The sequence below is a fragment of the Capsicum annuum genome, chromosome 8, assembly GCF_002878395.1.
Source record: "Capsicum annuum cultivar UCD-10X-F1 chromosome 8, UCD10Xv1.1, whole genome shotgun sequence".
NCBI classification, from domain to species: Eukaryota; Viridiplantae; Streptophyta; class Magnoliopsida; order Solanales; family Solanaceae; genus Capsicum; species Capsicum annuum.
In genome coordinates, this window is record NC_061118.1 from 36,402,623 (window position 1) to 36,413,753 (window position 11,131).

General features: G+C 28.6%; 1 protein-coding gene across 1 annotated transcript; it reads right to left on the minus strand.

Moving 5' to 3' along the window:
• Positions 1-3,179: 3,179 nt before the first annotated feature.
• Positions 3,180-3,683, minus strand: LOC107860803. The gene has a single exon (XM_016706293.2). It carries the CDS (start codon positions 3,681-3,683, stop codon positions 3,180-3,182), a length of 504 nt encoding a protein of 167 aa, XP_016561779.2.
• Positions 3,684-11,131: the final 7,448 nt, after the last annotated feature.

The window sequence follows — 11,131 nt, forward strand, 5'->3', positions numbered from 1 at the left end:
AAATTTACTGATGACCCACATATTCTAACATTTCCAAACATAATGCAATCTTTAAAGATGGCAAAAGCTGGCAACAAAAAAAAAGTGACAAATGTGTATTAGCCCTAGGTCATGTCATGGGTAACAATATCAACTACTCCCTTCTCCGTCCCAAATTATCGGTCTCAGATTTTTTAATTTAATTTTTTATTTTACTTATCTTTTGTTCTTAACTAAGAAGAAACAATTTTTTTTCATATTTTACCCTTTGCATTAATGACTTTTTCTTCAAATTAAAATATAAACATCATTTAATAAGAGTACTATGACAAACTAATCATGTTATTAATTATTTTGTCTTAATCAATATGCAATCTCAATTTGGGACGGGGGAGTACCAATTTACATGTTATAAAATGAAAAAAATCCCTCACTCCTAGGAGAGTCTTCCCCATGACAAAAGTAGCCACTTGGATTCCTTAATGAAAAGTTATTTATCATTATACTTTCCATGGAAGTTTGTTTTTTTAGACCTTGCAAAAGTGTTGTAAACTTTTTTGGCCTTCTGATATGTATCTAGAAGATGCTGAGATATTGCTTCAAGAATCTGCTTTCATAAAATGAATTGACACAAGATATAATAAGTGGAAAAGCTCCACAAAAATAGAGATGATATTTTCAAGAATGAGTGGAAAATAGAAGGGGAAAAAATTAAAGGTCTTTTTTGTGGTCCTTTGTTTTCTTTTTTTTTTTTTCCATCCTAACTTACTCAGTTGGATATATAATTGGTAATTATTTCTCTGGACCATGTACAAAGTAATCCTGGAATAATTAGGCAGCAGATTAGTTTCTATGTTGGAAAGAATGAAAAAACATGTAAGAGTGAAAATGTTGAGTTTGTTAACTTAGGAATGACCCTATTTCAAAAAAAAAAATGAACTAAAATGGTTGTTATCTTGTTGAGACTAGAAGAAAATAATTGGATCAAACTTCTGTAAATTTGTACAAAATAATTATAAGCTAACTTAAGAAAGAAAATAATCAATTGGGATCTTGAAAGCAACTCAAGTGAACTTGTGAGGAATTTACTCACTTCGTTCATTTTTATTTGTTCATTTAGAACTTTATATTTTATTTTTTTTAAGAAATAATAATTAATATGAGTATTGTATTACCAACGTAATAATTGATGTATAGTCTTTGATTTTGAAAAGTAAATAATCAATGTTGAGAATTAATCACGAAAAGTAATATTCATTTTTTGAAATGTTAAAGATAACGAGTCATGTTATTAAAAAAAGTGAAGTTACATGGTTGGAGAATTATTTTATCTCATGTTTGATTGGAGGTATTAGTTAATATCAAGATAACTTACTTTACCATTTACACTATAGTGATAAAATAAATTATCTCATATATACAATGAGATAAATTATTTCAAATAATTTCAAAATTAATTATTTTGGGATAACTATTTTCAATCCAAACGAGCCAACGTACAAGACATCCTTTTCACTTTTTGGAAGAAAATCACTGTTTTTTTTTTAAAGCATGCACATGTATTCATAAAAAACAAATTCACTTTTGTTCCAACTTCCAAGAGGACCAAGACCCTATAATGATTTTAGACCTAAATTTGACCAGGCTTTGGTTTGATAAAAGTTCTCTATAAGCAAAATAGTAGTAGCTTTTTGCAAATTTTTAGCAAGATTAAGTGGGTTTTCAAGAAATTACATTGTTGTAGATAGAGACGTAGAAATCAAACCGTTAAGTCAAATCGATCAGATGAATTAAATTAAATTAAGGAGAAAAATTAACTTATGATTTGATTTGATTGATTTGGTATGTTGTAAAAAAAAACGATCATTCTCGGTTTGATTTGGTTTGATATTAGCAAAAATAAAATTAAATCGGATCCAAATCGAACCGACATAGTAGTATATAATTTTAATTTCTTATACATAAAAAAATATTACATATAATCTACTTTCTAATTACTTTTATTACTTTTTTTATATTCAGAAAATAGATATATATTTTTGATCTTTAATTATAATATTTGTCCATTGGTAACAAATTACTATAAAGCCCAATTTTAATATAAAAGCATAAACTCTTCAATTGCTTCACTTTACAGTTTTCTTTCCAAGTTTTCAGAGAGTTCACATTATTTTCTCATCTTACTTTTCTCATTCTCTTCATTCATTACGTTGTACTTTAGGTTGTTTCCCTTCTTTCTCTTTTTTCTTATGGAATTATGTTATAAACTTATAGTTTATTATTTTATGGAGTTAATTAGCTTTTAATAAGTTGTCTCCAATTCTTCATTCTTTTGTATACTCACATTTTATGTGAAGGGAACTTTCATACAAGCTACTATAACTAGTGACTTAGAAATTGAACCACCGGGTATCCACATAATATTACTTTGAGAGATAGTAGTTTATACGTCTTAATAATTTATCAACTTATTTTTTATTGAAACTACTCTATGACCATTGTTTTTTTTTATCTTTTTAGTGAAAACATTTAATTTTTTCTTCAATCACATTATAATTGTAAAAAAGTCAAAAAAAACGAAAAATCGAAAAACCGAAAGAAACCGAAATAAAAAAACTGATTGTATATTGGTTTGATTTGGTTTATAGATTTAGAAAATCGATGTTATTGATTTGGTTATATTTAATGAAAAATCGAACCAACCCGACCTATTTGCACCCCTAATTGTAGACTTGAAGTTGTTTCGTTATTGACACAACACATTTTCCACTCTTATTATACACAGTTTGGGGGTTGTTATTAAACCATAATTATTTAGGATAAATTGCGATTATTATATTTCATATTTGGTTGAATTTTTATCCTGATTTTAGTAATGGGGCTTAATCACATCATTATTGAAGGATTATTTTTGTATCACCCTTAACATGGGATGTCCTTTAAGAAATTCAAAGTTAAAAACGAAAATAAAAATGTATTTCAACTTATTATTGAGTGTAAAACCTTTTATTTCTCCCTCCAACATACTATTTATATTAAGTCATAATAAGTCTCAAAAGCGTTAAAGGATGCTATAGTATCATTTACAATCCAACTACGAAAATTAGTAAATCAAACAGTATTTTGTAATAACGAAGTAGAGAATTAATTAGCTAAACTATGTGCTATTTTGTTCCAAGATTTAGGAATATGCACTACGTCTACATAATCAAAAAACCCATCAATTTCCAAATATCCTTGCAGGTTGTTTCTATCTCCCAAGATACAATACTTCTTTTTAGTATCATATCCACCACGTTCTTTGCATCCGACAAGAATTGCACTCTCATCCATCCATTTTCCATAGCTTTTTCCAACGATTCACGAATTGCTAGTGCTTCAGCAGTGATGACCTTCCCAACAAATTGAAATAGGACACCAAAGGCTTGAAGCAATTTACCGCAGCTATCCATCGCTGTCACTCCAATGCTTGACATCTTCCTCTCCTTGTGTAAGCTAGCATTTGCGAATAGAATAATACCATCTTGTACAAGAACAATGTTCTTATCATTAGGACAATCGGTTATACACAAAGTAAAATGATTAGTAAGCAAGTTATCTTCATATTCATGGTAGTCAAAGAGTGCTTTGTTTACTATTTCACTAGGTTCATAATTTTCTTCATTGAAGATTAGGGCGTTTCTACCTTTCCAAATTTGCCACATAACAGAAATAATTAACTTAATTAACTCAATAGAATCAAACATCAAAATTTTATGTTATACGTCCTGCATATCTCATTTTTAATCTAACAAACCAAATATCTGCCGATGATGTCAGTTTATAGAAGTTAAAAGTGGTTAAAAAAGGATAAAAAAAAATCCTTATCTAAACTTTGGTAATGATAATATTTTTTAAAAAATAAAGAATAAAAGAATTTGAAGATAGTGTTCCACTCTTCCACTATTTTAGATTGAAGAATACTTGCTAGTAAACTTTTGTAGCTTGAAATTAGGGAGCCAAACTTGATATCAAATTAGAGAAATGACAAAAGTAAAATAGATCACTAGCTTGCACCAATTATGATAATTCCAAACTTGTTTTCTTTCTTTCTTCTTTTGGCTTTGCTTTTCTTCCCTTTTATGTAAAAGCTTTTTTAAATTTTTCTCTCATTTTCCTCAATGAGGAATCTAAAGAATGGGAGAGTTTGAGAACACTTGAAATTTGAACACAACTTGTTTTGAGTTTTTAGGCTTGCAAAATAAAGTATGGAAACCCCACAAGCCCAAATTGGGCACTAAAAACAGTGTCACCATGTAAAGCTAAAAACAAAGTTAACTATCAAAAGATTTCGTGAAGAAAGAAGAAAAAAGGTCATGCTGGGAATCTATTTAGAGGATAATGATTGTTGTTTGAAGTACAATGAATTACTCATAGCTTCAATTTCAAAATGATAAGTACCTCTTTTTAAATCATCACATTTGAAATTTATTTTAAAGCGCAGTCGGATGTACTAAACTTTCACTATGCATGAGATCAAGGAAGGGCCGGATCATACCATAAAAGGTCTATTGTACGTAGCTTTACTCTACATTTCTATAAGAGGTTGTTTCCGTGTCTCGAACTCATGATCAACTGACAACAACTATACCAATCACGTCAAGGCTCTCCTTCACATTTGAAATTCACTTGATTCAACTAATTCAAATTCATGCTAAGTTCACTAAAATTTTTCAAGTTACTAATTACATAATTCACACCCGGCCTCTAGTTAAGGGTAGGTGTAGGGATAGACCTACGGTGTAATCTAAGAGTTCACGTGAACTCAGTAACTTTTATTTGAATCCTATATATGTTCTCATACATTTTAAATTCTAGATCAGTAGCATATGCATTGGTGGTAAGTTCAAATTTTTAGAGGAAACTTTTGTAACATCCTTTATTACTTTGAAATCTTAGCAGTTGTGGTTTAGGGTTTTGTTTGGGCCTTTATATGGATTAACATGTTCTCTTAATTGTTTTGGACCACCCTTAATCTTCTGAGGCTTCTTTTTATAAAGGGCCTTTGTTGAAAGTTCGTTATTACTTTAATGATATTCCTTACTTTTAACACTTTTTTTATCTATTGCTGTTCCCTCCCTCCGTTTCGTTTTAATTGACCCTTATTGACTTGAAACTCATCTTAAGAAAATATTAAGTAGAGATTTATTTTATTAAAGTAACTCTATTAATTATGCATTGAAAATATAAATTTGATTAAATACACTTTACAAAGTCATTTAATGATAGGGATAATATTAGAAAAATACAATAAAATTCTTTTGATTTTAGAACTTGAATAACTAAAATTAAACAAATATTAGCAAAAGAATCAACTAATATGAAACGAATGGAGTACTGTATATTTTGGAGTTCAAACTTTTCAATATTTGATCATCAAATGATTTGGTATATTTCTTGAAAATCGGGTGTGTTTAGTGTGATGTAAATGTGTTTTCTAGAAATTAGTGTCTCGCTTACTTATTTTCTGGTTTCCTACTTTTATCAGGGAATTTTTTTTTCTTTTTTTTAATTTTTAGAGTACTTGTTTTCTTAAAAAAAAAAAAAAATTTATGTCGAAATATTCTCACCAATAGAACTATGAAAAATTGAGCAATATTTTCTGAAAATATTCCTCCAAACCAAATCATCGATATTCAAATGTCGAAATTCAATTTCATAAGGTAACTCAACCATCTTCTTGATTTTTACTTTATTAAGAAATTATAATTCGAAAAACAATATATCCAATTTGGGACAAACATAACTATTTTTCTTTTCACAATTTTTTATATAAATATTTTTATTGTGAAAGGAAGTTGAAACATAAAACTTCTACCCATTAGACTCTTTTTTTTTCCCTAGTCACTAGACCACGCTCATGGATTTGACGTTCCTACTAATTGGCCATAACATAATTGACAGAAATTACTCAAAAAAGCAATTGTCAATAATATGGGACCTTACCTCTATGATCAAAATCTAGGAGAAAATCTCAAGGACAAAAGCAATGATGATAATTAATTAATCCACAAAGAAGTTTAAAATCCCATTAATAATTTTGTTTTAAAGGTCCCCCCATCACCCCACAAAAAACACAATTAGTTTTGTTTTCATTTGAAGCATGACTAATCATTTTATTCAATTGAAGTATTGCGGATCCACCTTAGGTTAAGGTGGTTGGATTCATACCCTTTGTCAAAAAATTATATAGTGTATAGAGGTTAAGTGTTAGTTATTATGTGTATATATTTAATCTTGCATATTCTTAGAATAATTGTGAAAAAAAAAAGTACACACCTTTCATCAAATTCTTGACTTCGCCATTAAAAGTACAAGCAAATTAACTCCAACATAATCATTTTAAAATAACATTAACATATTCAATATAATTTCACAAGTAAAGTCCAAAAAGAATGATATGTATGCAACTTTATTCCTATCTTGTGAAGTTACAACTTTATTCCTATCTTGTGAAGTTAGATAGACGTTAAAATAGTAGTAATACTCTTCCAGCCCCTATCTAAGTGTCTTAATTTTTTTTAAGTTTATTTCAAAAAAAAATATTTCTACTTAGCTTGTTTTAATTTAAAGGACTAGAAACATTTTTAGTATATGACCACAAAATTCAGATTTTTTTCTTTATTTACTAAATAATATATCTAATTAAATTATGACACATATATTAAAACGGAGAGAGTTATAATAATAACAATAGTTTAACAAGATTTATGAACCAAGTATCGATTTGCACCGACAATGGGTATGTGTGATTATGATATATGGAGTTAGAAGCTTCACTAGAAATGGCAAGAAAATGGTCCTAACACCTAAAGATTACAAGTGATGAATGAGTTCTATTTATTTGTATCTCTTTTGAGTAGAGGTATGCACATACAAAGAATCCTATAGGCAGTAGAATTAATCTTTTTGTATTCTCATAATAGTCAAAGTGGCATTGATAACCTCATGTTTTATTATAAAACGTCTAAAAGTTAAACAAGTTTATGTGATTTTGAAAACTATATGCATGTATGAGAATAAAAAAGTTTGGCGAAGCGGCTAATAATTCGGTTAACCTATCTTATATTTATTTTAAAATTTATTTATATGTTTGATAAACATTAAAATTACTTATAAGTCAAAATGAATCATAACCAATAAATTGGTCAAATCCAGCTTGTGATTTTACTGCTTATAATAAACTTTTTGTTTGATTAAGCTTTTTATAATTTTTCCTGATCTCCAAAATACAACAACAACAACAACAAACCCAGTGTATTCCCACCTAGTGGGGTCTGGGGAGGGTAAGATGTACGCAGTCCATACCTCTACCTCCAAAATATTCTTCCAAAAATATAATTATTTCTCTTTTGAATTTCCGTCATTCGTCCTTTTTATATAAACATACTTGTAAATATATGTAGCTGAATATAGTTTTGAAGACATTTTAGTCACTTTAATTAAAAAATTTATCCCACATCTTTTATCAAACACAGTAATATTTATTATCAATTTCGACTCTTTTATTCAAAAACATATACTCCTGTAATTACTTAGTTATAAAATTAAGTTCAACACTTACTTGATGCTTATCAATTACTTTTAATATTACTTTTAATCAACTAATCCAAACAGGCTTTTAATTTCTACGTGGAGTCTTCTGTAATTAGAATAAACCTCTAATTGACCTTGTAGATGATTAGCATGGAAATAAGTAGTTGGTGTTATATGTTTAATAAATTATTAAGTATATACAATTAAGGAGACCACAAAAGAGTGGGGATGGGGTTGATTAATTATTTTTCACTCTTAATCTCAATCTATGAATTTGACTGTTATGATCTTTTCCCATAATTAGCCATATACCTACCAGTCATCCAATATTCAATTTATCTAATTCACCCAAAATTTCATTTCAAGCAAAAGCAAACTTTTGTCAAATCAAGGAAAAAAAATAATGTCAAATCAAACCTAGTAGTAACAAAGCCTAAATCAGAATTAACCTTTGCAAAGTAGTTTACAAGTTAAAAGTGAACACAAAATTATAACTCAAAACGCGGTATTAAAAGCTCGACATTAATAATTAAAAGCTAATCTTTTTTTTTTTTTTTTAAGAAAGTGTTTTTCTTTCCTATGAAACACACCCTAGATTAACAAAGAACAACATATTCTTGGATAAGATGTATGTCAATTTTGGAAAATCAAAATTTTTGGAACCAAATATTGTTTCCAAGTCATTGGTTTTAGTTAGTTTAGGACAAAGTACTGGAAAATATTTTTGGATCCAACTAAAAAACCTAAGTACTTAGGTTGTTTATAGTACAACAACATCCATAACAAGGATGGAGCCTTAGCTCTATGCACCAATAGCATGCAAAGAGTCCAAAGAAGAAGCAAAGATAATAAGGGAAAGTTGGGGATGAATAAATCAAATCAAATTTTATATATGTGTGAAATATGAAAAAGACATTTCAACCATTTAAGAGTTGTGGAAAATTGATGTTGAAGGGACATATGTTAATCTGCTGTCTATGTTCCTATGGCCAAGCTTTTCTGGGTCACCTTTCTACTGTTTCATTTGCACACCCTTACAACTTTAATTTGATTTGCCCTTACATATATATGATATAATGCACCCCTTTCAATTTACACTACTTAAAATCCCCCAATATAACTGTATATACTAGTACATATTTCACCCCATTAATATAAATGTATATACTAGTACATATATTTCCCCCCCTCAACTTTTACCGAAATCTATATGGGAAATTTCTTACACACGCAAGTATTTTTCCAACCATATATAAAAGGAAAGTGAATATTTTATTTCTTTTTGGGTTTGTTTGGTATGATGGAAAATGTTTTCTTGAAAAATGTTTTCCTGGAAAATAAATTGGTTTTCTACTTATTTTTTCATGTTTGGTTGGTGAGTAGAAAATATTTTCCGAAAAATATTTTATGGTGTTTGGTTGGTGAGTAGAGACTATTTTTTAGAAAAATATTTTCTAGTGTTTGATTGGTGAATGAAAAAATATTTTTTTAGAAATTACTACTAACTGTTAACTAGTATATCAGTGTCTCTAGCAACTCAACAATTTGTAAGAACTAATTTAAGCATAACAAATAATATCAATATCGAATACTAAAATATTACAATCACTAAATTTAAGCAGCTATTAATTAACAAATATAGAAGACATTTTTCAATATTTTGTCAGGACAATCTCAAGATACTACAATCAATAGAAATATAACGGAATGACAAACTTATCCAACCTCGTGAAATAAGTTACATCGATGACAAAATGAAATATGCAATTAGCAAAAGTAACATAAGTAAGTCTTCCTATATGCATATGAAAACAACAATACATTCAACGAACATTGTAAATGGAAAAAATTCGGACTTCACTATTTTTTATTTCAAACAGTGAAAAATTGAAGCAAAGCACAGTGAAAAATATTTTCGAGTAATGTAATTTTTGAGAAATGTGAATTTCTTGAGTCATGTGAATATGAGTGTTGTTGGGAGGGGCGGGGGGGAAGAGGGGTGGGGATGGAGTCATAAGTCACATTTGTTATTTTCTGGAAAATGACTTCCCTTGGCTCATGAGGGAAGTCATTTTCACTCAAATTGAGAAAAATGAGTTGTTGTGGAAAATATTTTCCAAACATTTTATTGCAACCAAACAGGAAAAAATAGAAAAACATTTTCCATCATACCAAACACACCCTTTGTGTTTTTACCTTATATATGAATGCATTTTTTTTTTTTTCATTTTATGAACTATTGTTGAGACTATTGCTGTTGTAATAACAACCAATGGTACCCCTGCCTGTCTATTTCCATTGTCAAATCGGTCTTTGGTGTGTTTTGGTAGAGTGTTTGGAGGAAACAAAGAAATGTAGTTTAACTTTAAGAATATAGTAGTATTACCTTAATAATCTTTCATTGTCTTTGTGATTTGTGTCTAAATAGATAGGACATAAATATAAACGCTACAATTTTTTTCCCTTCTTTAGGCGGTGCTTGAACATATAATATAAGCTTGACTATTTGATTGAACGTAGTAAATATTTCGTAAAATTAATAAAAGTACATACAAGCTAGCTAAGACAACATAAATTAAAAAAAAAAAAAAAAAAAAAAAAAAAAAAATTCACGTACTTAGTACTGAAATGTATATACTTGTAATGAATGTGTCCTCAATAGGTGAGCCCATGCATCATTGATTGTAATATCTATCAAGCCATACATGTGGCATGATTAGGACAAATCGTAGTAAAACATTAGGTCCTACTTCAATATAATTTTGTTTTAAGGTTATCTATAGTCATTTTCATTTGAATGAGATGAGAAACATATATAGTAGCCTATGTATGTCCTAAATTATTTAATTTTGGCAGCACTATATCCTAATTTATCTCCAACTGACTTTCCCTTTTTGTTTTTATGTAACTCGTGAAAGGCACAAAAGTAATCATGTTGTCAAGAGCAACAAAATCAAGATCTAAGAAATTAATTCTAACTTCTTTAAATAAAATGGAACGCATGAATATCTCTCTTTTTTTTAATGTACCACTTAAAATTTCTTAAAATGGGGGATGAATCTAAAATTGTGGAAGCAGGTTTTTGGGAATTCGATAGCTTTCTCACATATATTGCATATAGAAAATGTTTATTAGGAATCCAATAATAAAAAGTAGATTTTTGGTCTAACGATAGAAATGAAACTTGTTTAAACTTTGTTACCCTTCTAAAACGAGGATTTGATTCCTTTTGGAACATAGGCACATATAATAATAATGTTATTATTTGAAATCGCCGGAAACCTATAAACTTTAAACTTCTAATTCGCCTATCTTAAAGCATAATAAATAAACTAAATAGCAAAAGATTTAACCGAGCAATTCAATAACTAATAGAAAAAAAAAATAATCAATCGAGCAGTATTAATTATAATTCTACTGCAAATATAATCCTTTTAGGTCCCTTATCAGTCTTAGATTATCAAAAATGATATATTAAATTTTAAAACATTCAAATAAAATTGGCAGTTGATATTTTGTGTCGGTTCGTCAACTGCTGAGGATAATTATAGCTAAAAGTCAACCATAATTTATAATT

Coding starts and splice junctions, on each gene's coding strand:
- LOC107860803 (XM_016706293.2), bottom strand. CDS start 3,683: ATGTGGCAAATTTGGAAAGGTAGAAACGCCCTAATCTTCAATGAAGAA.